Source organism: Carica papaya, chromosome 4 (assembly GCF_054855325.1).
Source record: "Carica papaya isolate Zhongbai chromosome 4, ASM5485532v1, whole genome shotgun sequence".
In the NCBI taxonomy this organism is placed as follows: Eukaryota; Viridiplantae; Streptophyta; class Magnoliopsida; order Brassicales; family Caricaceae; genus Carica; species Carica papaya.
Window position 1 is genome coordinate 20,389,249 of NC_142312.1, and position 27,819 is coordinate 20,417,067.

General features: G+C 33.9%; 1 protein-coding gene across 9 annotated transcripts in view; it reads left to right on the forward strand.

The window, feature by feature from the left end:
• Positions 1 to 27,819, forward strand: part of LOC110810851 (tRNA/rRNA methyltransferase (SpoU) family protein) — a 95,232-nt gene that overhangs the window by 40,291 nt on the left and 27,122 nt on the right. For 7 of the 9 annotated variants that reach the window (XR_015818516.1, XM_088218088.1, XM_088218087.1 and 4 more), the window contains 14 exons: positions 2,417 to 2,554; positions 2,741 to 2,983; positions 3,791 to 3,918; positions 4,329 to 4,452; positions 5,489 to 5,650; positions 5,781 to 5,928; positions 6,023 to 6,123; positions 7,311 to 7,472; positions 9,571 to 9,618; positions 10,135 to 10,242; positions 15,265 to 15,339; positions 19,194 to 19,244; positions 23,981 to 24,124; positions 24,229 to 24,359. Coding sequence is in view for 6 of the 9 variants with exons in the window: in XM_088218088.1 (XP_088074214.1) it covers positions 2,417 to 2,554; positions 2,741 to 2,983; positions 3,791 to 3,918; positions 4,329 to 4,452; positions 5,489 to 5,650; positions 5,781 to 5,928; positions 6,023 to 6,123; positions 7,311 to 7,472; positions 9,571 to 9,618; positions 10,135 to 10,242; positions 15,265 to 15,339; positions 19,194 to 19,244; positions 23,981 to 24,124; positions 24,229 to 24,359 (1,763 nt within the window). In the remaining 3 variants the exon portion in view is untranslated. The remainder of the gene's footprint in view (positions 1 to 2,416; positions 2,555 to 2,740; positions 2,984 to 3,790; positions 3,919 to 4,328; positions 4,453 to 5,488; positions 5,651 to 5,780; positions 5,929 to 6,022; positions 6,124 to 7,310; positions 7,473 to 9,570; positions 9,619 to 10,134; positions 10,243 to 15,264; positions 15,340 to 19,193; positions 19,245 to 23,980; positions 24,125 to 24,228; positions 24,360 to 27,819) is intronic. The other 2 variants (XR_015818517.1, XR_015818518.1) reach the window with 1 other exon arrangement.

Below are 27,819 nucleotides of genomic sequence, written 5' to 3' on the forward strand. Positions count from 1 at the left end.
TTTCGGATTAGGAATTGCGACAACATGGATGTTAGAGTCAGATTGGCATTTTAAAGTCCAAGAAGATTTTCTACTTCAAGAAATTAATTAATTAAAGAGAGTTGGAATCACAAAAGAGGAAGGAAACCCAAAGGAGGAAGAATTCCTATTCCTAGCTGTATTCCGATGCTTAATTTTTTCATTTAGAATGTTAGATTTCTTCTACAATTGGGAAGTCTTTTAAATCAGCTTCAACTGTACTTTCTACAACAAGAGTTAATTAAATCTTGAACACCAAAATTAAGTTCAAGATAACATGGGAAATTCAGCTACAACACCACCATTCTTCAAGAGAGAATATTTTTTATTTAATTATATTTATACTTTTTTAAATTATTATTTTAATAATTTTTTAGATAAGAATATAATTAGAGTTATTTTAGTATTTAGTTTTTGAATTCAAGTGTAACTAGTAAGACTTATACCTATATAAAGGGCTTACTCCTTAGGTTGTAAATATATCGAAGTTTGAAATCAATAAAATTAAGCTTTTAGTTTTAGTTAGCCACTTACTAAATTGCTCTTTAGCGAGGTCTTTTCAACCTTCTTGTTGAGTGGAGAATTGAAATCTACTTATCAAGATAATTTGTATTTTTATCAATTTTTTTTTGAGTTGATTTTAACTTTCAAGATTTTCTCGTGGCGTTTTAATCAATTTACTTATTCCAATTACTTTAATTTTCATTTACAGGTTGAGTGTGAGTTAAGTAGAGAAGTTTTGTTTAGCGATTAACTTTTTGAGCTAAATTGTATGTTGGGGTTTTTGATTACACTAGTTGATTATAGGTTCCGCATTATTTGATATCAGAGCTTAGACATTGAATAAATCTTACTATCTTGCTTATTTTATCCTCACATATTTATCCTTCATAATAAAAAAAATACGTATTTGCATCAACTCTTCTATTCATACCCATCATACAATCAAAAACAAAAACAAAAAAAATATCATGTTTTTTCTTGCACTATAAGTTTCTTTCTTTTTCATTGAGTTTTGTTCCATACATCACTAAATAACTAATTGCATTGTACTTACTTAGCATCATACACAAACACACGACATATTAGAGTAGCTGTAGGGAAAAGAGGTTGTGGATTTTATTTAATGGGAAAAACAAGAACATAAATAACAACAAAAGCCAAGAAAAATCCAAAAAGAGCCTAGGACTGATACAATGTGGAATTTAGGGGGAAACTGAATTTCTTATATATTGAGAAAGAGCATATACGTAGCTATGTAGCTTCTACAAAGAGCAAAAATAGGAAATTGATCACAGCTACTCAACTTGAATCGAATGTCCATATTAATGGGGTTTCCTAATCAATATTGCTTAACTTTAGGAAGATTTATTTCCTCATGTTTTTTTTTTTGAAATAAAGATGCATGTATATGTATTGATATTGACACCATGGGGTTGCCACCTATTTACAAAAATATTTACAAATCAATTAGGTTATTTAGAACGTTCCTAACTCCATAGATAAATTAATAGAGTGATCTGTCAACAAGAAAAGAATATCTCCTCATATAAAGAAAGATTATTGAGGGATTCTCAAACAAGTCTACTATATTCGTCAAAAATATTTCCTCATGTTAAAGAAAGAATATTGAGGGATTCTCCAACAAGTCTACTATATTCATCTTATTATACATTTTTTTCTATTTACCAACGAAACCGCAACATTTTTATTCCAGCGAACTAAGCAGCATATTCTAATCACGACTATGCTATAATCTTTTGTCACCCCCGCTGAATACTTCCTCCATTCTACTGTTGTTCCATTTAAAGAAGCAAACACACTATTTTACACAGGAAAATGAAGGAAATTTGTGATTATAATGCAAAAAATTTTATTTGTGTGTGGGCCTTTTATTTTCCAATCTAATGATCATCAGGTAAAGTATTAGCTTAGGTATCATGTGTTCAAGCTGAACTTGTTGTTTGTGGCTGTAGTTGACAAGTTTTTTCCATACCATGTGTTATTGCAAAATAGTGAAATTTTTCCGATTAGATTTAGTAGGGAAAGTCAATTCTTTGATTAAGCTGGTGTTTAATTTAAGCAAAGGGCAATAGAGAGGACTAGCCATAGAAAATTATATTTCTAAGGTGATTGGCTTTGCTTAGTCTAGTGTCTTTGCTTTAGGCCTGCTTTTTTTTAAAAATTTTTTTCTTCCCCTTTTTTGTTTGAGTTTTATTTATAGAATAAAGGATGTCATTGGATTTGTCAATATTGCTTGCTCTAAACATGTTTGGATTGTTAATTGGTGACTTTCAAGTGATTGATTAATTCTGTGGTTGTTACATTTTTGTGTGTTTCTTTTGTTCGAATAAGTCATAAATATTCTGTATCTTATCTTCTTTTTTTCAATGAACAGATAACATCCATGAAAGCTGTTGCGTCTATCTCATTGTTATGCGCACAAATTATCCCTGATATTGAGATGAATTTTGCTTTAAGTTTTATGTGGAAATTCGTCTTTGATACTCTTTCATCTTCATCATTTGGTTCAGAGGTACGTTATCACTTGTATGGACTGTTTCTGCTTAGAAGTTTTGCAAGAGTAATTAGATGTCTGTTTATGGAAAATATTGATTTTTTATTTTTGGATTTTTTCCTCCCTCTTAATAATATTTCTTCCTTCATTGAAAAGTATGGATCTTTTATGATCAAGACTAACAATCTGATAGTTGCAACTTAGGTTGAAGCTGAAATTTCTCTTGCTGCGTACGAAGCATTTGCTCCTGTTCTAAAAGTACTAGTCTCTCCATTCTCTCTGAAAGCTTCGTGTCTTCTCTTGGAGAATTTTAGCTCACGACTACCTGTAGTAGACAAAAAATATTGTTTAGATTCCTTGGTTATTTCATTTCTTCATAGTGTGAATAATTTTATTGCTACTGGAGTCCTAGCAAGAGGTCGGCGTGCCGTTTTACTCAATTGGAAGGTAACTAGAATTTTATTTAAATTTTATCAGAAAAATTATGGTTTGTTTTGCTAGTACCTTGTTATGCATTTGAATCATTTTTGCACACTCCTAGTACTGTTATCTAAGACGTGGAACAAAGCAACTTATGTTGCTTTCTTTTCCTTTACTGGATTTCATATGTATTATCAATTTATTTCTCGGGTGCATTACCTTTATCTTGTGGTTCTATACGTATTTAAGTTTATTATGGTGTAATATATTAATATTCATCTTCTTTGTGCATGGTTGTAAATTTCTTTAAAGAAAACTACAGTTTCACGGTGGTTTTGCCCCTTTCAAAATATAATTCTTTTTGACAACTTACTATAAGCACCAAGTTGAAAACTTACTATTTTGAGGTTTCACTAGCAGACAATATGGGTAAGGATGCTATTTTAGTGACCAACACAAATCTCATGTGACTTTAATATTATTTTCTGTCAAAGATCTTCGTAGTCACTGATAAATTAATGCAGTTTTGATGTAATTCATAGGTTTTATTATTTTACAGTGGCCACCGTATGTTGAATACATGGTTTATTTGTTAGATGATAAAGAAAATGACAGAATTTCTGTAGTATTTTTTTTTTCAAAAGACGTGTATTCTAAAGACTTATGTAGTAATTAAAGTAATAAAATTATTTTATTTTCTAAACTATTGAGGCAGTTAACAGTAAAAAAATTCATCACAGGCTTTATTTGAAATGAGCCAAGCAACAATTAGTGAAAGGCTAATTTGTCTAGTTCTTAATTAATAGATTCTAACTAATTTTTTAACCAATTCAGTGGCTTGGCCTAGAGTGTCTGTTGTCTGTCCCTTGCAATGCCTTTCGAAGTGGCCTACATGAAGGGGATTTTGGCTTTGTTCTCTCCGATGATGTTCTAAGATCTATATTCTGTGATCTTGTGGACAGGTAAAAGAAAAGAAGATATGTTCTCATCTTAATCTCTTGTGGTTTTGCATAATACAGATCATATTGACGTAATCTGTGTGTGCCATGAGTGTGCTCATCTTAATCTCCTTTGGTTCTGCATAAATACAGAATCATACTGACGTAAGTTATGTGTGCCATGATACTGTTTTCATAAATTTCTTTGTAAACGAACGTAATGATTCTTCCTTTTTCTTTCAGTTTGTAAATAATGGGACTTGCAGTATTTTATTATAGAGGAATTTTGGTCCTACCCTTTTGGATTATTGGCTTCTATTATGTGTAATCTACAGAGACTGATTGTTGCTAAGTGTCTATTGGCTTTTAGCTCAAATACTTAATATTATAAGTTGCTTTCTTGTTCACCAACTTCTTCTTGAATAAATTTGTAGCCTTGAGAATGCTGGGGAAGGTTCTATTTTGCCCATGCTGAGGTCTGCCAGACTTGTTTTACAGTTTCTTTCTTCAGGACGATCATACTCGGTTGGTTCCTCATGCAATCGTGTGGATGCCCAGGTTTGCTTAATCTCCTATTCACTGTCCTCTTGTTTCTGATTTTATCATCATTATTGTTCACAACTTTTTTATGTGGTTGCGTTTCAATCTGAACCTACGTTAGGGGCACGAGGATTTCTAAGTCATGATGTTACAAAATGGTTTTGACACAATCGGTAACGGTTGTTCCATTGGGATAGAGTGGTGCTCTTTGCTCTGTGGGCTAAAGCATAGGAATTGGATGGCCCCTCAAGTGTGATTTCTCCCCATTCTCTTTTCAGTTTTGTACTTAGTTCCTTCTTAGGGTGATACCTTATCCTCCTGCCTTGTATTCTGTTTCATAATATAATCTCATTCTTTCATATATATATATATAAAGAATAGGGAAGTGTAGTATTGACCAAGATGACTAAATCTTCATTTATTGGAAGGAACTGCATGTTATTTTTCCAACATAACCCATTCACTCTATGCTAAGTGCAATTAATATAACTTGTTGTCTTGCCTAATCTCTGTAAATCTTAATTTTGTTTCATCTATCTTCTTCCATATATAGTTGCCTGGTTTTCCACGAGGATACGAGGGTGGGAACTTGAGATGTCTATATGTGAACTATCTGTGTTCTTTTTCTGTCTCTCTTCTTTTCTCTTTCCAAGCACAAAGTGGGCTATGAGTGCGTGGAGGGCTAAATGAGAGTGAGACTTCAAAAATTACTGTTAACATTATCTAGTACGGTCTTAAGCTTTTTGGTTATCTCCGTGTCAATTTAAGTAGCTTAAGTTATTTAGATTACTCACTAGGCCTCTGTTTCAGTAGTGTCAGATTTCGGAATCCTTTCTAGTGTCTGTTGATAACTTTTCTTTGAGAGCCTTCCATTTTGATGGGTTTATATTTTATATGTTATATTATATTTTATATCTACATGTACTCGCACAAAAAAAGAGCAATAATATAATGTTGGGGTATCTGTGGTGTTGCTGGATATTCTTGCATATAATTTTGGTAGAAGTGGCACAGATTTGTTTTCATATTTCTGTATGATTTGAGTATGATGCAGATGATGTGGCATTTCGTTCAGTCTGCCTGGATATTGCATATCAGCTGCAATAAGAGAAGAGTTGCCCCTATTGCTGCACTTTTGTCTTCTGTGTTGCATTATTCTGTGTTTAGTGATGGGAATATGCATGAAGTCGATCATGCAGCTGGGCCTCTGAAGTGGGTCTGTGGTCTCTCTCTCTCTCTGTGTGTGTGTGTGTGTGGACATGCATGTCCCTAGGTTGATGACCAAAAAAGATCTGATGTATTCATTAGTTGGAGTGACAGTCATCTCTTGGGATTTATTTTTGTAGTTCATGGAAAAGCTTATTGAGGAAGGTACTAAGAGCCCTCGCACAATCCGTCTTGCTGCTTTACATCTATCAGGGCTTTGGTTGTCAAATCCTAGCACAATAAAGTTCTATATTAAAGAACTGAAGCTGCTCACGCTCTATGGTTCTGGTGTGGCACATCTTCCTTTTGTTCAGTTTTTATTGTCCTCTACTTTTCTTGTTTTATGATGTAACAACATTGAGTAGTGAATTCTCTCTTCCAGTTGCATTTGATGAGGATTTTGAGATGGAATTATCTGATAATTATGATGCAAAGACAGAAGTATCATTATTAGCTAAAAGCCCAGACTCTGAGCTGACTGAGGTAAGCTTCCATTTATCTTATTGTTTGTATACCATGGGACCTTCCCTGAGTTCCTTTTCCCATCCTTTCTTTATTAATTTCCCCATTGGCTACCTTTTCTTATAGGCTGTCTTTGTCTCTCTCTAGCCTATTTTAATGTTCTCAAACACTTCTTTCCTTCTCTGTTACTGGTAGTTTGGGGGGTGGGGGGGGGTGAGAGGGAGGGGTTTGCAGTTCCTCTGAACTCGAAAAGAACCTCCACAAGTTTGATATTTTAGAAGACAGTTGCGTGGATCTTTTTGTATTGGTGACACCCGTAGAAGTTGCAAACATTACAGTCCACAAGCAGTTTCATGTTTGTGTGTTTCTAGTTCTGTAATAGTTGACCAGAATGGCATGAATTTTGGGGTGAAATCAAAAGCCACTTGTGCAGAAGAATCATATAGACCTTGCCAGTTATGTTTTATCCAGATACTTGGTGTTATATAAAGGTCTCAAAGACTAATAGCCACGCTTTTGTATTGTGAGCTGGTATTAATGCTTTGGAATGAATTAGTACTTTGCTCTTGTTCCATTTTCAAACTACTCTTGGTTTTTTCTTACCCTGCTTATTTGAGGGGTTGTTTGAAGAACAAACAACATACAATGCAGTGGAGAAAGTCACTCTTTGGTGAATGCTGGGTTTTATCTTTGAAACATAATACTGGAATCTTTTAATTGTCAGGTCAACCATATTCTTATTACTTGGGATAAAATGCTTTCTATTGTCTCTATATTGGCCAAGGCTTGGGGTTCCTCTTGGGGCTTGCATTTTTCTATTTTGCATTGTAGTTGGGCTGCTCACTTATATTAAAATCAGCATCTTTTCCCTCTTTTGTTTCATATTGTTTCTTTTGGGTGCGAGAATACCTTACTCATCTTTGTGCTCTCTTTGCTTTTTAATAATATTTTCTTTTTCTAGGAAAAAAGGAAAAGAAACTTGGTGGAACAAGAATAAATTCCACTTAGTTTTGCTCATATGAAACATTTCCTTTGTAGATGAGGTTGATTCTATTACCTCAATAGACCTACTTGGTTGGTTGGATGCATGTGGAGACTGCATATTATATGGTATTTTACTGATTATATGCTCATGAGGGTGTGTCTTGCTCTAGGATTGCATTACGTATATAAAATTTATCGTTTTAACTGGTGGCTTCTTTTACTAGGTCTTTATCAACACAGAGTTGTATGCAAGAGTTTCTGTTGCTGCACTGTTTTACAGACTTGCTGACTTGGCTGATATGGTCGGATCAACAAATGAAAATAAAAGTTGTCTAGCGGCTCTAGAGTCTGGCAAATCTTTTTTGCTAGAGCTTCTCGATTCTGTGGTATTGGTTTCCTTCTTTCAGCGTGAGATAATTAGAAATTTCACCTTAAGCCGGAGTTCTAACGTGGAGATAAAGTTATAAAAATCTCAGGGAAAACTGGCTATAATGTATTTCCAATTGCACAATAGAGGCAAGCATCTGTTTTTAGTGACTTTACTCTGTCTTATCCATGTGGAGTTATTGTCTAGGATCAGCCTTTAGGGCATTGTTTGGAACAATTGAGCATAGAGTTTGAATTAATCTTAAAATGAATTTTGGTATGGAATTTACTTGAAAATGAATTCCATTATGGAATTGAATGCATTTGAAAATGAATTCCCATATTTGAAATAAATCATTGTAGTTAATGGACTTAAATTAAATTATCATGAATGCGACAAAATTAATTTAAATTCAGTGTTTGCCTGTACATAAATACCCCTTCTATTTTTACTCAATTTATCATCCAAAATTATTTTTATTAGACTAGTTTACATATTCTTTTTTTTTGGTAGAAGAAGAAATATTATTAAAGATGGAAAGAAGAAAAGTACAATGTAGAAGAATGCGACATCCTCCACAAGAAGAATAGTTTGCATTTTCATATACATATAATATATATATGTTCACTATTCAATCTTACTAGAACTTTATATTTAAAAACTAATTCAAATATACATATTTAAAAACTGTTATGTATAATGATTGTTGTAAATCTTGTGTACATTGGTGGTACTTGTTAATATACGGCTTACTTTTTTATTTCAAAAAAAAAAAATTACTTTTATTCTAACTACCAGTTTATATATATATAAAATAAAAATTTATATGTAACTCTTAACTGTTTAATTTATATATGTATTTATTGTTAACTGCTTATAAACAGTTTATGAGTTTATTATACATGCACTGTTATATACAAAGTTATATTAGTCTGTATATATAAACTGTTTAACAATTTATATATATGAACTGTATAACTGTATGTAAGCAGTAAAATTGTTATATATGTAGTACTGTATATACATATGTAATGCTGTGCATACATAATACAGTTATAGTTATGTGATTTTAGTTTGTTGTCATCTTAATATAGATATATATGTATGTAACAACTCGCTTAGATGCTAATTTTTATATTAATGTAAAATATATATAATTTGTTTTTATCATCTTAGTGCATATACATACGTATATTTCTACTTTTTTAAAAATATTTGTATAATGAATAACAAGTAAAACAAAATTTTTATCATTTTGATGAATTTAAAAAAAATGAGAAAAATGAGGTTATAAGAATATTTTACTTTAAAATATGGAATTGACCTCCATATTTCATCAAATTTGATGAAATTTGTAATAAACTAAATCAAATCCTAACGGAATTCATTTGAAATTGAATTCGATAGTTTGAAATACTTTATAATTAAGAATATGGGTCTGGAAATGAATTTCACAAAATTTTGTGGAATTCATTGTTCCAAACAAACACCAAGGCATTGTAATGGAACGTGCTTTGCGGCTACGATGCTTCACATATCTATAGCAGTGTTGTATTACAATGTTTTACCTTGGAGGATGTATTTGATAGAGTGAACATATTTAGCACTAGATTGATTTTTGTACAATTAGGGTTGTCTGATCAAACCATGTCCACTGCAAATGGTGATCAATTGGCATTATGGATGCTTTATGCATTCATTGCTTTGTAACTAATTTATGCAGTTTATGGTTCTGTAGAAATTCATGGCTCAAGTTTAAGAGCCCAATCCTGAAGTCTAATCTTTTAGAATACTCTCTTTGTGATCCTGGAAATTTTATCCTGGAAGTTTGTCAATGATGACTAAACCTTTGTCATCTTTGCCATATGGTACACATGCCATTCCATTGAGATGATCGGACCAAATGAGCAAGAAATAAGTGTATCCAGGATTGACAACTTGGCATACCAATATTAATGAATGTAATCTGAACTGATTGATCAATTATTGCCATTTATATGACATGTGACGTGCCACATGATACTGTTATTTATTACCACATATGTAGGCTATTCAAATCAGCATAAAAATGCTTATAGTTTATAGTCTATTGCTGATTAATTTTATTTCTGACATAGGTACATGACAAGGATCTCGCAAAGGAGTTGTACAAAAAGTATAGTGGTGTGAGTGATTTTTGTGCTTCTTGTACATAAGTTTTCCTCTTGTAACTGAGTAGTTTTTGCATGGTTGTTTAGTGTTGTTGACTCTGTACTGAAATTATTTATTTGTTTACTTCCTTCTGATGGAAAATAGTGGCCTAACTTATTTCCTTTTTTAGTCTTTTGACTGGTTTCTTCAAGAGTGGTAGAAGTTTTAAGCAATTGTCAATAAATAAACTTTTGCAATGGGATGTAGTTAAGAAATGAGCTAATTCAAAGGGTTAGTTCTTATATTTGTTAGCATGAAAGTAGAGTTGTGTTATTAATTCACACACTGGATATACTTTTTATTTTTTTTTACTTTTTGCCTGTTGAAGGTAGTTGAACTGTCAAAATGTGCATGTCCATGTTTTTTCAGTAGATAGGTCTACAAGATTTTAAATAGCAAAAATATTTTGGTGCCTTCTCAGCATGAGCTCCTATTCCTTTTTGCTTTCATATTTTTTCAAGTGATGGGGTCTATTTATTGGTTTTTAACAGATCCATAGGCGAAAGATACGTGCATGGCAGATGATATGTGTTTTATCGCGATTTGTTTGTAAGGATATTGTTGGTCAAGTTACTAAGAACTTGCACATTTCCTTATATGTAAGTGAGACTCGATTTGTAAACATGCAGTAGTTCTTGTCTACATCTAATTCTTCCCATATTGAATAACTCTAGCATGAAACTCAAATTAATTGTGGTTTAAGTTGATTTGATCTGAACTGTTAAATATTGTTGCTCCATCTATTGAAGTGGCTGCTTTGAATTTATTAGTATCTTTCACTGTGTGCTTGCAGTGGTTTCTTTTATCACTGTCAGTAATATATCATTACCTTAGTTGTATGAGACTATCAATTGAACTCTGTTCAGCCATTGTTGTGCAATGAAGATCTTGGGGCTCTGTGGAGATTTTGATAAAATATCTTTTTGAATGTTTCTGCCATGGTGGCACCCCTTTGTTCTTCTATATAATATATTCTTTTTCTCTTAATAAAATGTTTCTCTTTTGTGCAAGCATCAAGTTTTTCGTTTAAAGAAACAAAAAAAAAAAAATCAAATTGTGAAAATGATATTTAAATTTTTTGTTTTAATGAAATAACCATACTTCTTTCCTGAAAAAAAGAAGGAAAAGGAAGATGAATAACATTAATAGGGCACCAAGGAGTGCGCCCATATGCAAAAGAAATTAAAAAGAAGCCAAAGTAAGAGATTAGTGAGGTCAAGATAATCATACTCCATGTTAACCTTTTACAAATACAAAAGTTATGAAATCAACTGTCTTGGGTTCTAGAAAATGGGAATGAGGAATCTTCAAATCCTCATTTCTTTCTTCTTTTCATACTGTTAGAATATTATAAAATATTCCTTATACATAATAGTATGATTATCTTTCCAAATATGTAAGCATAATTAGAAATAAAATAATTAGGATAATTTATATTAGTTACCATATATGAATCCGCTTACATGTATATATGTTTCGACTTTCATTTTCAATAAAGATATAAAAATTATTCAATATTTTTTTTTTAACCCTTTACATGGTATCAGAGTTAAGGTTAGAGTTAGGGTTTTAGGGGTCAAATTACATAAGACCAAAAGAATGATTGAACAAGCCATTCCCGGCGTCGGAGAAAGACAACCACCGATCTTCGGCTAGTTCAGAGTGCAGCTAGCATAGTGGTGTACGCGGGAGAAGTAGAGGAAGCGGTTCGCGTAGCGGTCTGAGGCTGCATGCGGTAGGATGGGTAGAGGGGAGTTCCGAATTAGGGCTGACATTGGAGTTCTGTGGTGATTTTCGGCCGAAAGGAGGTTGTTTGGTGGTTTTAGACGGTGGTGCGTGTAACATTGGCGCGCGTGTGGCTTTCCGGCGGTAGCACGTGCGGCAGTGCAGATCTTCCGGTGGTTGACAATGAGGTTCTAGTAGGGTTGTTGATACTCGTGCGTGAAGAGGTACTCTGTTTTGTTAAATTTTCTGGTATATTTGTATTGTTTTCTGGGTATCCTATTGCGTTTTGGGTATTTTGAGTGGCATTTTTTCTATAATTCCTGAATTGAAATGGATGATAATATTATCTGTTATTACTGCCGTGAACAAGAGTATATGAAGCGGTACTGTAAGAAATTTCAAAATCGCAATTGGAGGACACAGACCGCTAATAATATTGCTGCTACTAATAGCTTATTTTCTGTAAGTAAGTTTACTAAAGATTTGAATTGTTGTATTGCGTTTTTTCCTGATCACTATGTTCTTGAAGATCTTATGACGAAGCAGATTATTGGTAAAGGAAATATATAAGATATTATTTACATTCTTGATACTTGGATATCTCAATCAGTTGCCTGCTCTAGTATTATCTCTCCATTTGAAACACATTGTCAATTGGGATATCCATCTCTACTTGTGTTGAATAAGTTATGTCGTCAGTTTCATGATGTATCCTCATTAGATTGTGAATCATCTCGGTTTATAAGATATCGTCGTCGTCAATCAGGTCCAAGAGTCAATAGACAAGCTCAATCTGTTTTTGAGTTAGTTCATTTTGATGTTTGGGCCCCATGCTCTGTTCTGTCCAAAACTGAGTTCAAGTATTTTGTTACCTTTGTGAATGATTTTTTTAGCATGATTTGAATATATTTTATAAAAAATTATTTGGAAGTATTTTCTCATTTTTGTGTTTTCTGTGTTGAAATCAAGACACAATTTAATATTTCTGTGCATGTATTGAGGAGTGATAATACTAAGAAATATATGTCAGATTCATTTCAGAATTATATGACTTAACACGGGATCCTTTACCAATTCTCGTGTGCTGATACACCATCTCAAAATAGGATCGTTAAGAGGAAGAACAGACATTTACTTGGGACAACTCGAGTCTTCTTGTTCCAAACACAAGTCCTTAAACAATTCTGGACTGATGCCATTTTCACAGCTTGTTTTTTGACTAATCGTATGTCATCTACAGTACTTGATGGAGATGTTCCTTCTAGTATTCTTTTTGCAAACAATTTTTTATTTCCAGTGCAACCTAATATATTTGGTAATACTTGTTATGTTCGATATGTATGATTTAGTGTGACAAAATTGGATCCAAAGGTCTTGAAGTGTATATTTTTGAGATATTCTCGCATCTAGAAAAGATACAAATGCTACTCTCCAGATCTCAATAAATATTTGGTATCAATTGATGTGGTTTTTTTAGAAAACATACCGTTATTTTTCTCATCGTCCAAGTTTACAAGTCAGGAGACAGACGACGAATGTTTTATCTATAGTTTCACACTAGGTGCCTATACTGAGGAAATAGATAAAAGTATTCATTCAGATGATGTGCTTCTAGCTCTACTTGAGCAAGTTGATGATCGTGTTCGTGCGCCTCTGACCAAAGTACCACAATTAATTATTCATGTTTATTCTAGAATACAACAGACTAATGTTACATGTCCTGCACCAGATTCGTAGTCATCTGATTCTGTTGCACATAACTTTGATCTTCCCATTGGTTTTCGTAAAAGTAAACGTCAGTGCATCATTCCTATACTAACTTATCTCATTGCTAATTTTATATCATATGACTATCTGTTTCCTTCGTCTAGTGTTTTAATTGCTTGTATAGATTCAACTTTTACACGCAAGACAGTTAAGGAGGCTTTGAATCACCTTTGTTGGTGTAATGTTATGCTTGAGGAGATAAATGTTATTGATGATAATTATACCTGGGATCTAGTAGATTTATCGAAAGGAAATAATGTTGTAAGGTGCAAATGAGTATTTGTAATCAAAGTGAATTCAGATGGTTTTGTAACGAGACTTAAAGTTCGACTGGTAGCGAAACACTATACTCAAAGTTATGGGGTGGAGTATTCTTATACATTTTCTCCAGTGGCCAAACTCACGTATGTCCGTTTATTCATATCTATTGCAGTCTCCCGGGATTGACCCTTATACCAGCTGGATATTGAAAATGTCTTTATTCATGGTGATCTCCTAGAAGAAGTGTATATGGAGCAACTACTTGCGTTTATAGCTCAGAGGGAGTACGGGAAAGTATGTTATTTGAATAAATCTTTATATGCTTTGAAGTAGAGTCTCCGTACGTGATTTGATAAGTTTAGTGAGGTAATATGTGAGTTTAGATTGACGAAGAGTAAGTCTGATCATTCAGTTTACTATAAACAATTAATAATTGGTATTATAGTTCTTGTCGTTTATATTGATGATATAGTGATTATAGGAGATGATCATGTATGAATATCCTCTATCAAGTCATTCTTGCATATGAAATTCAATATCAAAGACTTGGGACAACTAAAATATTTTTGGGAGTTGAAGTAACAAGAAGTAAGGAATGAATTCTGTTATCTCAGACAAAATATGTATTTGATCTACTTGCAGAAATAGGAAAGTTGGGAGTTAAGCCATGCAATACACCAAATGGTACCAAATGTACATCTTACAAAAGATAATTGTGATCTCCTTGATGATTTAGAGAAATACAGACGATTAGTTGAGAAATTGAATTATCTTAATGTGACTCGTTCAGATATTGCATACCCTGTCAGTGTTGCTAGTCAGTTTATGTCGGCATCTACAATCAAACATTTGGAGACTTTGGCATAGATTTTGTAGAAGGTGCCTTAGGACTCGACATAGTGTTTAGAAATCATGAGCATACTCACATTGAATGTTTTACATATGTTGATTGGGCTGGATCTAAAATTAATGGGATATCTACTACGGTTTATTGTGATTTTGTTGGTGGGAATCTCATATCATGGAAAAGTAAGAAGTAAACAATTGTATCTCACTCAAGTGCAGAGTCCGAATATAGAATTATGATCCAGTCCACATGCGAAATTTTATGAATACATCATTTATTAGATGAAGTGGGTTTCAAGCCTATATCTCTTGTAAAACTCTGGTACGATAATTAGATTGCCCTTCATATTGTCTCAAATCTTGTGTATTATGAGAGAACCAAACATATTGAGATTGATTGTCATTTCATTCGAGAGAAGATTTGGGAAAACTTTATATTTACTAGTTATGTGAAGACAGGAGAACAATTTGATGATATATTAAAAAAATCTCTGAATGGAGCACGGATTGAGTATTTTCGGAACAACCTGAACATGATTAATATTTATGCTCCAGTTTGAGAGGGAGTGTTACAATATTGTAAAATATTCTCTATACATAATAATATGATTATCTTTTCAAATATGTAAGCGTAATTAGAAAGAAAATAATTAAAATAATTTATGTTGGTTATTATATATGAATCTGCTTACATGTATGTATATTTCAACTTTTATTTCAATAAAGAGATACGAGTTATTAAATATTTTTCTTCTCTAACCTTTTACACATACAAATCCTCAAATGAGAAATTTTAGATTTCTTGGTGCTATTTCTTGGTCAAGAGATCATAGAATTGTTCCATTGCTTTTTTTTTTGTTTTTTTTATTTCTATGTATTGCTTATTTTCATCATTGGATAGTGGATTTTGGAGAATTTATGAGCTAATTTTGCATCATCTTCATGTTCAGCATAGGTGTCCATTCTTTTTGGAATTGGTGGGTAAATAACCCTATTGATTTCTTTGTTGTATGCCTTTGCAGAGAAACAACTTACCTGCTGTTCGCCAATACTTAGAAACTTTTGCAATTAATATCTACTTGAAGTTTCCAGCACTTGTAAGTATATGTTCTACCATTTAGTTGGTTGAACTGAGTTGTACTTTACCTTGTAAATATGAACTAGGGCAAAGAGTGATCATTTACTACTCATGGTTAGTGGGTTGTCACATATATTTATCATTTGTTGCTCTTTGGCTATTTTTGGTTGCTGCATATGACTATGGATGGTTGCCTTCATTGGCTTTTCTTTATTTTTATCTTTGCTTATTATTGAAATCTGAAAACAATATTATGTAGGACAAATAAATATTTGTTTTTTGAAATAAAAACGTATTTATGTGTTTTAATATTAGCACCAGTGGGGTGCCACCAATTTACAAAAATATTTATAAATCTATAAGTCTATCTAAAAGGCTCTCTAATTCTATAGATGAATTAACAGAGTGATCTGTCAACAAAAAACATAGGGTCTGAAACCATCTATTTTTAAGTAGATCATAATCATCAACATCCTCTATCCCCTTAAAACTCCTCTATTCATCTCTTTCCGCACAACTCAGGAAATGGTAAGCGGAATAACTTCAACTTGTTTTCTCTTACATCCCAATCCCTTCTAAGCCCAAATCTCATTCCTCATCGATTCTGTCGGGACTCAGTTAATACCAAGAATGCTGTAGATCGTTATCCAAAGTCTATAAACCATTGGACCCCAGAGTATTAAGTGATTACAATTTTCCTCCGCTCTGTTACATAAGTAACAAGTATTCACCAAGACCTTGCCTCTTTTTGGGAGCTTGTCAATAGTTAAGATACATTCCTTGTTAGCTTCCCACGCGAAAAACGATGTGTGGTGGGACCTTCACCTTCCAAATCTGCTTATATGGGATAGGTAATCAGTGTCATCATGTTTGAAAAGTTGTCTATAGAAGGATTTAACAGTAGACAAACCTTTTTTTGTCAGGCGCCACACGGGACAATCTCATCCATCAATGAGAGTGACATGGGATAGAATGGGAAGAAGCCTCTCATATTCTACTATGAGGGAGAAAATATGGAAAGAATCTAGAAGACTAGACAGATAGAGGGAAGTAGGGGATAAAGGTGAAAATTTAGAAGGAGAATAGAAGAATGTTAGATAGACATGAAGAACCAGATAAATTAAGAGAGATATCAGATATTAAGTATCAAATCAATAACGCGATATATGTATCATAATCATAATTATTTTGTCAAATAACTAAGTTAGGGTATCTTATTTATAGACACCAAAAATCCAATCAAAATAAGAATTTTTTAGGATATCTAGGAATTCTGAAAAATAAGAAAATAAGCTAAGTAATTGAAATACGATTAGTAGAGCATATGAGGCTACTCAAAACTCTTTTGCATGTGGTGAGTCTGAGTAAGACTAATAATGAACCAATTTGGAGGCTGAACTTGGGGCGACTTTTTCTCAGTGTTGTCTCATTACCTATTCTTTGTTAAGGAAGAGGGGATGTGTGAGAAAGTTTTGTTAGGGATGATTTAGATAGAGAAGGCAACAGTAGGGGTTTTTTTTGCATGGGTAGTTGTGAGGGGGCGCATCCTAACCCTGGAGAAGCTAATATGGAGGAAAAAGATCTCGGTGAATGGGTGCTACTTGTGCAAGAGTCTCGTAATCATATTTTTCTTTGGTGTCCCTTTGTTTATTGATTATGGTCTTTAATATATGGTTTATTGGGTATGGTCTTTAATATATGGTTTATTGGGTTTGAATTGGGTGGTAGATCAATTTTTGGACTTGGGGAAACATCCAGCTTCATTTAGGCTTATCCCTTTGGTTACCTTGTGGGTTATATGGAAACAAGAGGCCTTTCTAGGGTATAGAGTTTAATTTTCATACGAAAGATGTTTGGTTCAAGATCCTAAACTTTTTGATTAAGGATCATCCACTTTATTCTAGCGATGATCTATGAGACCTTATAGATATTTTGTTAGAGCTGTAGATACTTTTATATACGTGGTACACCCCGTTGGTGCCCTTTGATTATTTTGATTTTTTTTTTATTGTCAAGAAATATATAGCAGAGAATTAATGAATAAATCTTAACTAAATAAAAAATAGTAAACTTATTCCCTATAGATATTCGTTCCTAAATATCTATAGTGCCTGGTGGCTTATAATATATAGTCTATGGTTTATAGTCTTCTGCGTATAAACTTGGTGGTTGCAGGTAGCGTTAGAGATGAATTGTGGGCTTGGGGTAGGATTTGTAAAATTTCGAAAATAGTTAAGCTTATTCCTCTTACTATTTTTTGGGTAAGTTGGAAAGAGAAACAATAAAGTGTTTAAGGGGTGTGTGAGCAATATGGCTAGTATTAGGGACAGGTGGATCAATGTTTTTGGGGCTCTTATACTTGATCATGATATTTATGGGTGGGATGAGTTTGGGAAGGTTATTTATGTGCTAATTGAAATATAAATATTTTGTACATGAGTGGCACCCCTTTGGTGCCGTATATTATATACGCATTGTTTTTATCTTAAAAAAAATCTTATTGGAGAAATATCTCCACTTTTAGGATTTTTTTATTCTATAACATTCTATATTACTTAGTGAAAACTTGATTTCGAGATGTGAATTCGAAGTAGAAAAAATATCAAGGATGGAACTTTTCTTCTTAACATTTGAAGTTAGCGAAATTTGAAAAATGAGAAAACATGAATGTTTTGGAAATCAAGAATTCTGAAAATAGTGAACCAATTAGGAATAACAAAATACATAAAAGGAAAAACAGTCAAACTTTCATCATTGCTGTTAGGAATGAAAGAAATTTGTAGAGTAATATCTTCAACTGGGGTGTCTTTCTTTGTAAAATCATGTGAATAACATTGTTTTTAACGTGAACAACACCATTGTTTATAACTAAATCAAGAGATCCCTCAATATTATCAACTCAACTTGATCAACATGAATAACAATCTTTTCTACAATATCTTTTACTATCTCAGTTACCTTGCATTCCTAGCTTGGATATCAGTTGTTAATTCTGGATCATTAGTTTGTAGCATTTTCACCAATTTACACTTTCATCACTTTTTGCTCATCATTATCCACTTAGTTTTTTATCTTAAAAAAAATATGTTCCACTGAGTTTCAAATATGCTAGATTCTTGCATAATTGAATTTAGGATTTTCTCTATGCTTGTTCATATTGATTTAACATATATTAATCTTGTTAATTAACTCCTAATTACCTCAATAATACATAAACATTACAATTATATGAAATATATTCTATTATAAAAATACGTACACTTTTAAGATCTTCATGTTCTGCATCACAATAACAAAGGCAGGCAATAATGACAATCATTTATAGCCATTTATAGAATCATGGATAACCGGAGGATGGTTAATCACGATTTTCAAATGTTGACAATCATGTGACAAATGCTGATTGCTAGTGTCGTTAAAGCAATGATCATTATTCAACAATGGCTCTCCATATTTGTTACACAACAATAAACATATGATGATGACAATTAATTCTTTTTTTTGGATTAAAGAAGCTTTATTAAAAAATAGATGAAGCGAAACAATTACAAAGATGGAGAATAAGTCATCCTCCTTGGTGGAAAATAATAAAAAAATAAAGAATGAAAAGTTGAAAACAATGTATAGTAACAGGTCTCCCTTATCTGCAATGGATGATAGCGTCCCAAGTACGATAGAGCTCTAAGATACTTTTGCTTGGACAGTGCCCATGGCGCTTTTGACCAAAGAGAAGCCATAAAAACATTTTATTCTGTTTTGTTTCTTATTTCTGTGTATAGGATTCCTTTTCTGACCATTATTTTTGTGGTTATTAGATTGTACTGGAATTAATTTAATTATCTGGGTGCTTGATTAGTTATTATTTTATCTCAGGTTGGTGAACAGTTAGTTCCTATATTACGAGATTACGACATGAGGCCTCAGGTAATTTTACATTAGATTATATGCCCTTTTTCACAAGTTTGTTGCCTACGACTGTCTTAACTGTAGTAAGGAGAAAAGTAAAACGATATGCAAAATATTGATATAATATTCTTCTATCTTTTACTAATTTTTTTCCCATGCTTTATAGAAAGATTTGTCGTTTCACTTATTGCAGAGACATGCATTTTTCTTTGTTGAGGCTTGAATTTTCGTTGTGTGGAAACTATTTGTGTTCTGCAAAGATTTGTTTTTTCTATTCTTATATGAATATTTCATACTTAATTTTTAGTTACTAGTTACTTGTGTACCATAATATTTATATCCATGCATCAAAAGCTTCCTGTCACTGAAACCATGTATAAATATGTATGTTCTTATGTATGCATAAACCAATGTAAATAATAGGAAACTATTATACAAAATGTTCTCTTTCCTCTGCTGTTGACTATTGAATTTCAACGCAGTATTAGAGAGATGGCCTAAATTATTGGTGAGTATCGGCTTGAACATTCCCTCTTGACTCAGATGCAACTAAGCTAGCATAGGATTGTGCTATTAGCGAGTTCACCTTAAACCTTTGTGTATGTCTGTTTTCAACTAGGGCTTGATTGCATCCAGGCACTCTGTGTTTTTCTAAAGCCATTATCACTCAAGGCTTTGTGCATCTAGGTGTTGAAGATAGGGAGGTTGGCAGATGAGGTACAGAGAGTCTACTTGTATGGTACTAGAAAAGGAGAGTCTACTTGTATCAGTTGTGAATGGAAAGGGCTGCAACTTCTTTCCTTCATCCAAGAGTCCTTTTCGTCTTGTTTAAGAAGAGACAAATAGCATAATACAAACTTGCTAAGGGTGTTTTTCGAAATCGGTAAAGAGTCCTTTTCCTCAACCCTATTCCTGTTGCTTGCATGTTCCTCTACACGTGCATCCTTTCCATGAAGCGGCTCTAGCGTGCCTCCATTCTGGTGTACATTTTCTCCTAGTGTGCACTCCTAGAAGCCAAAGCTGGCCCCCCACGTATAATCTCCTTTACTCTCATCATTCTTTTTTTTTGGTGACCTTCATTTTTGCACAACTGACTCCAATCTTAATAATTGGCTCCCTGATTGGACTCAAATTCTTTTCTGCATGCATAACAGCTAGGATCTTTGCTAGTCCTCTTTGCTGTACGGATACTTCTAGGAAAGATCCCAACGTGCTGTTCTGGAGCATAGAATATCAGAAATGACAAAGATAAAATCATCTTTCAACACAACTTCCATACCATAAAAGATCTCGTCAATCATCCGGTAGGAGAGCTCTAAAGTATTTAGACAACATATAGATTGAATGAGAAGAATTGTTTAAATGGTTCCGATATATTTCAACCTATTTAAGGGCAAAAGGAAAATCAATGAGAAGAATTGCTTAGATGGCAAGTTTGTATCGGTAGATTAAAATGTAACCTTTGACATTTCTTAAAAGAAACTTCGGGCAATTAAGGCCAATTACAAAGCAAAAAGAACAATTTTACCGGCTGGACAGGAGGCGGCTTGGCTAGCGGCATGCTGCCATTTGGAGTAGTAGTGCACAGGTTGGTGCGTAATTGTTTCTATGGTGATTATGGCCGGATAGTGGCTGTGCAAGGAGGCTGGCTGAACAGGTAACATGCACAAGGAGGAGTGCGACTGGGGTTTGATAGCAAGAAGGATAGCAGCTCCCTTGGGCTACTTCTGCCTGTTCGACTTGAAGGCTGGAGTCATGACTAGGTAGAGATGAGTGTAGCTGGAGGCGCGGTTGGAGGGTTCTGGGCCCGTGATGAGGGTCTGTATTGGTGCTGGTAGCCGGTCTGTGGTCGTCAGCGGCTAGGTGTTGGTGGTCGGGGATGAAGGTTGCCCCGTTAGGGTTTTGTGTCTTATTTCGATAATGAAGGCCAAATAGAGTTTGCGGAGTTCATGTTTTTTTTTTAACATGGGGATCTGATACCATATGGAAGCGTGAATGTTGTGTGTACTATTGAATTAGGGGCATTTGTAGGGTAATAAAATGAAACCTACAATTAATTACCTGTATGAGTGTTTTATTAATATACCTTTTACCTAACTATGCAAAGATAAACATTCTTGTATAGTGAATATTTCCCAACAAAACTCGTCAAGCTTAGCCATTAAGCCTTCTAAGTTGAGCTTACCATTTGAGCTGAAGCAAGCTATCTTGAGCTACTTAAGACGAGCTGCTTTGAGTTTCAAGTCCATTTATGCAAATTTGTGAATGGACTTGGACTTTTTGGAATTTCTTCATTGGTTTCATGAAGGTACTAAAATTTCCATTTTGCTTCTTGTTTTTTATCCATTGGTTTGTATAAGTTTATTTGCTACTTTATGTTTTACCCCCTAACCTCTATGATAGATTGTACAGCCACTTCAACTTCTCTGGATGACCAAGATTGTATGCTCACTAAATTGGACATAATGATAGTTCAAATCCTAAAACACTAGGAAAAACAGCCTGAAGAATTCATCTGACGCTCCACAATGCAAGTTGATATGAATATGACGCCTTCGATACTCCCATAGGCAATTTATTCATTGTCGAGTTCCAGGTAGAACTAATAGGCACTTGCCATCGCCTGCTAGGCATGCTGACAACTTAGAGTTACAAAAAGGATCCACATTGATGTTTCTTCTTATGAATTGATCGTAGTATTTTCTTGGATTGTTAGATTCTTCGGGCAATTGTTTGAGTGCCATAAAATGTTTGACGTAAAATGTGTTAGTTTCATCAAAAAGAAGTTGGTAGGTTCTAGTAGGGAGTAGTAGCAATCTATCTAGCGAATTTTTTGAGTATTTAAATGTATAACTATCATATAATGGGGGTTATGAAACAAAGTAAAATAAAAGCACCTTGCTACCTACTATTACAGTTGCTTGTTTGAGAATTTAATAAACTTGCAACAAATCACGTTTAGCCAGTTATATAGCTTGGTTTGAAGAGCTTATGCTTAGATGTGAACTTCACTAAGACTTCTTTGCCATTGTTTATAGAACCAATAAGAGCCTAATTGTGGAATTTAAAAGGGAAGTTTCACTGTACTCTTCTAACTCTTTAGAACAGTACTATCATAATGCTCTAGTGGACAAGTATTTCAAATTTCCTAATACTCGTTGACTGTCACCTTTCTTAGCAGAGTCAACTGAGTCTAAATATGCTTTTCAGTCCATCTACAACCAAAGTTTGCTATCTTGCCAGCATCTAGTTCTATCATTCCTCTTTATAGTAGCCTTGTGTGTCACATGGGTCTTCAGTTCAGTGACATGCTTGTCATGAGAAATCCTACAATTTTCCCATTGTTGGTCACATTGCTTCTAGGTGGCCTCAACATGCTTTGTTCTAGAACACAAATCCTATGAGTTGCTTATTGTTGAAACACATTGTGGATTCAATTGAATTTCACGTGATGAAGACTACTAGGTTAATGAAAAGAAAAAATTGTTGCTGCTTGTCTTGTTGCTGCCTCTGTTTGTCCTCCTAATGACCCTGAGGAGTTTTTAGAGGCTCAGGTTGCTATACAATCTGATACCATTGCTTTCCCTGCCATACCCTAAAAATCTCCCACATATCCCCCATCACCCCAAGAGCCTATTTTCCTTGATTCTTCTATTATAGAGCTTTTTCAATTTGGTGACTTTGTGATGGGTAACACTTGGTCCATTTTCAGTCCTTCAAAAATTTGGCCCTAATACATATCTACTTTATACATCTCGCCAAATAGATGTTGATAATCTTTTTGAAGTTTCATGGAAGTTGTTATTCTGTTTCTAAGCCAACAAACTCTCCTATTCAAGCCAGTCACAACAGTGTTGGTAGATCAGTTGAGACTGATGGTTTTACAGGACTGGTTAAAAGATTTATCTACCACTTTCACGAATGTGGGTGAGTCAGCACATTAATGAGCCTCGATAACATCATCTTAGAGCTATCAATGACACCTTCATATGATATATTTGATTCGCGACATAAAGTATGATTATGCATGGAATTTAATAGCTATTACAAAAATGAAGATTGTCAATTGTTTCAATGGTTGAATCAAGATTAATTCTCAATTGTAATTACAGAAGAAATTTTAATTTTGATTCATGAGTGGTGATTGTGAATCAGGATAACCAAGTTTGAAATTTATTACTCTTAACTTTAGGACTATTGTAACCACCATTAGTATAAAATAACTCTTTTGAACATTCATGGTGAACATGAGAGTTCAGGTTCTGTATTGCATCTCTTACTTATTTGGTTTTATTTATAGCATACCATGTAAGATTTTTTCCTATTTTCTTGATGTAAAAGGTATATAAATAGGTTGTATTGTTATAGTTGAGATAACAAGAAATTTTCTTTTATCCATGTTTATATCTTACTGACATAAGAGAGAATACGAATGATCTTATGATGTCACATGGTATATAACTAAGTGGAGACATTATAAAACATAATATTTGTTGTACATGATCATTAATTGGAGACTAACTGGATTTTAGTTGCAAAGAATATTATGTGCTATAATTTCTTCATTTAAAAAGGGGGATACTCAGAAAGGTTACTTGAGTAATTAAGTAAATACATAAGGTCTTGAAGAATGTTGTTACACCAAAATCCTGTTAGTTTTCTATTTGGTTTTTGAACACTTTCTAATATATAAGTATTTTCTTGCTTCCTGAGTAGCAAACTATGTTATATTGATTTTTAGGCTTGTTATGCAGGCTCTTTCTTCATATGTTTTTATAGCAGCTAATGTCATAGTCCACTCAAATCAAGCAGTTCAATTCAAGCATTTGGAAGATTTGCTTCCACCTATAATTCCATTGTTAACCTCACACCATCATAGTTTACGTGGTTTTACGCAGGTATATTCCTCCTCTGAATCTCTTAATTTCCCCTTAGCTTTGTTGTAAGTCTTTCTGTTTGCACACAATTTCTTACAAATTTTTCTTTTTGTTTACTTTTGTAGTTGCTAGTACACCATGTTCTTTGTAAACTATTTTCTCCTCTGGATTCTAAAGCTTCCGAGATGATTCCTTTAGAGAAAAAATGCTTTGAACATTTGAAATCATACTTGGGGAAAAACTCTGATTGCAAGCGGTATGATATGTATTTGCATTATCTTTGGTTTTTCTAATTTAAAATTTCTTCTAATGAAAGAACTCATATTACAATCAATGTAATTGTTAAAGGACATGTTATAACTCTAGTCCATGTTGGAAAGGAAACTAACTACGTACAAGAAAGTTTATATGAGAAAATACTATATTAGGAACCCATATTCCAAACATAAACTCCTTCTCATGCTAGGAAGAGCATTGCTTAAGAAAAAGGGAGTACACAAAAAATTGTTATGTACATATGGATATATATCATATGCAAGCATGTTGGCATTGAAAAATTTAATTCTTATCCTGTATGAAAAGAAAATCTTCGAGCTACTTAAGAGGACTCTAAGCTATGGAAAACTATGAATAGAAAACTTAATTACGTAGGGGAAGATAATATATATATATAAGTATGAAACCAACTATATAGGACATTAGATGGTGATTATATATCCTATATTCTTATACTCTATAGAACCTATATATCATATGCACCAAGCTCAGTACAATGAACTTCACAGTATGTGTTTTGTTATAAGATCATTATAAAGATACTGTTGTAAAGGACCGAAACTTTAAGGGAAAGAACATATATTAAAATAGCGGAAGCAAAAAATAATTAGGATTTACATTTTTTACACAGTAAATTGGGATGCCCAATAAAGTTACGGGAATATCCCTTTTAAAGAAGTTAAAATAACATAAACATGAATGAAACTAAAATTTTATAGGGTTAACATCCACTAGCAACTTAGATGGGATCCCGAAGGTAACCTTTATTTGCAACTCTCCTAGTGTTGAAGATCTGAATCTTGGTCTTTTTAATACGAGATTGTTAAATATAGGAATGAGTTACGCTACCCTAATGAGAATATCACACTAATCACTTATACGAACAATTAAAAGTTGGTAAAAATTGTAAAACAACTAATGGAACCCTTAATTTAGGTAAATTCATTTAACATAAAACTGTTTATTCCATACTTACCGTTACCAGTTTCCAAAATCGACTTATAAAAACAATAACTCAAATAACATTATGATTTTATGTACAAGTGAGTAAGAACAACAATTTTCGTTTTTATCTACTTATTGATACTTTTGGAGGTCCATAGGGATGTCCCACTTCGCGTGAACCCAATATCCAAATTTGTCAATTAACTGGTTGTTCCCACACCCCGTCCAGTAATGGGCACCAAACATTATCGCCTCGATATCCTATCCGGTATGAGGGTGAACCATATCTCTCAAAACCTTCTGGTATGGGACTTATAAGTCCCGTCCGAGTAAGATAATGTCCACGGTAGAGTTCTCTATATATCGGGTTCGTCTACCCTTTCTCAGGGTATCCAGTAAACCTTTCGTATATAGATTCACACCATTAACTAATTAGCAGTTACATATAAATATCTCATATTTACAGATTAACAGTAGGTCATGCAAATGGGCGATATGTACATTAAGAAACATGATTGAGACATTTATTGCAAAACAATTCAACAAATGAGGGGTATGCAGTTAGATAAAATAAATAACTGAGAAAGCAATTAAAACTAGCAATTTAATGCATACAATATAATAGTAAACATTTTAAGCACTACAGAAGAAAATAAACAGTAAATTAGAGCAAATATGCACTGACCAGTCCCCTTCCACTAATGATATGTAATTAATTTTAGGGTTTTCTAATTTTTGCAAAATACAATATTATTAATTATTAAACTTCAATTTATCGTAACAGGAAAAAAAGTGATAGATTTTTACTCCGGATCAGTGTCCGAAACACCGTACTTTTCACTGTGCCTCCTAGCGGTCTCCGGGTTTCTTGGATTTTTATGCGGAAATTCAAACACCTGTCACATATCCCAAAATACCCCAAAAGGCCAAAACAAACGTTTTAAAACCTTTCCGGCCGATTTTAAGGTTTCAGAATGGTGGTGCTGCTTTCTTGCTTATCAAAAGAAAATGAATTTTAAAAAAGAAAACAAATTCTCTGCCTGACTTTCTATGGTAAGTCAGTCTGGTTTGCCTGTGAATCCAGCTTTCGATCGGTTACTGTACTCTCTATTCTGTCTCGCCTTGAGCTTTTGCCTGGTATTCATTCTTTAATGCCTTTCGCCCGGTAAGAACTTAAACAACAATCGAAAATGGATGAAATAGCATCTCAGCTGCTCTGGCGTCGGTTCCGTCGCTCGCGGCGGCAATTCGCCTTGAGCTTGCTGGTTTTGGCCGGTTATGGCCATAAACCTACGAAACATGCAGTTAGGAAGCCTCGGTTGGCCGAAAAAGATAAAAAATTAAAATCCTACTGGTATAAGCTTTTCGGGTGCAGCGGCTTTGTCGGTCCTCCTTCGCGGTCGAAGTTTTCCTTAAGCTAATCTGCACCAAAAAAGGACAAAGAACACAGTGGTAAAAAAATCATGCGAAACGGAAAATTGGAAGGGGGTCATCGGATAGGGTTTCAGGGTTTGGTCGCGGCAGCTCGGCCGAGTTTTGCCCGCGGTTTCCAGTTCATTCATCGGCCTTTTTGCTCTGATATGGGCATAGGGAGACTCGAGATTGAATTCCGAGTGAGAAGGGGAAAAAATGCTTGTTTTGGCGTCGGCGGTGGCTTCAGTGAGGCGATAGTGGTCGGCCTGTTTCTCCGGCATCTGGTTTTTTCCCCTGCTGCCTTATTCTTCTTCTTCGATCACTCTTCTGTCGACTAGGGTTTTGGTTCCCTGCGAAGAGGAGCTTAAATACTCCTCTCCATCTGATGTAGGCCACTCATTCGAGTCGACGTGGAGTTAGGAGGATCGTTCGATGATTTTCCATTTAGGTTGATTGCGTGAACGAATCTTTTCCGTCCATCACGATCAATTTCGTCCCCCCAATCGTTTCTAAAGAGGGAATGCATCTGGGTCGTTCGTGCGCGCGGGATGCGATTTGGGTCATCAGATCTCTCAGGCACGTGGATCGCCTGCGTTAAACCAAAGTCAGCGTCTGCCACAAGGCGTGTCCTTGTTCACCGTAGCTGTTGACCGGGCTGTCCTACATGGCCAAACATTTCCTTTTTGCGATTTTACGTCCTGTTTTCAAATTCTCTTTCAAAAACATCCATCGTATTTAGACTTTCACCCATTTTATCCAGAATTATTTTTAATTTCGTTTCTAATTCATTTTTTCTAAAAAATTTAACAAAAATTAAATTAAAATAAAATTTTAATTATTTATATATATTTTATAAATTGAAAAAATTATTCTGGGGCAAATTCTTGAACCCAGGTATTACAACTGTACTAGAGATTAAGCAACTTTTTGGAGCAAGTATTCCGCTCTATTAAAGGTTTTAGTATGAAATCAAGAGTTGAATATTTTTCTTTGTTTTTATAGAGCCCAAAGAGGGGTTAGGCAGGGGTTGTCTTCATTTTGGATCACTATGATGGTTGATGGCCTTAGTTTGAAGTCTCACA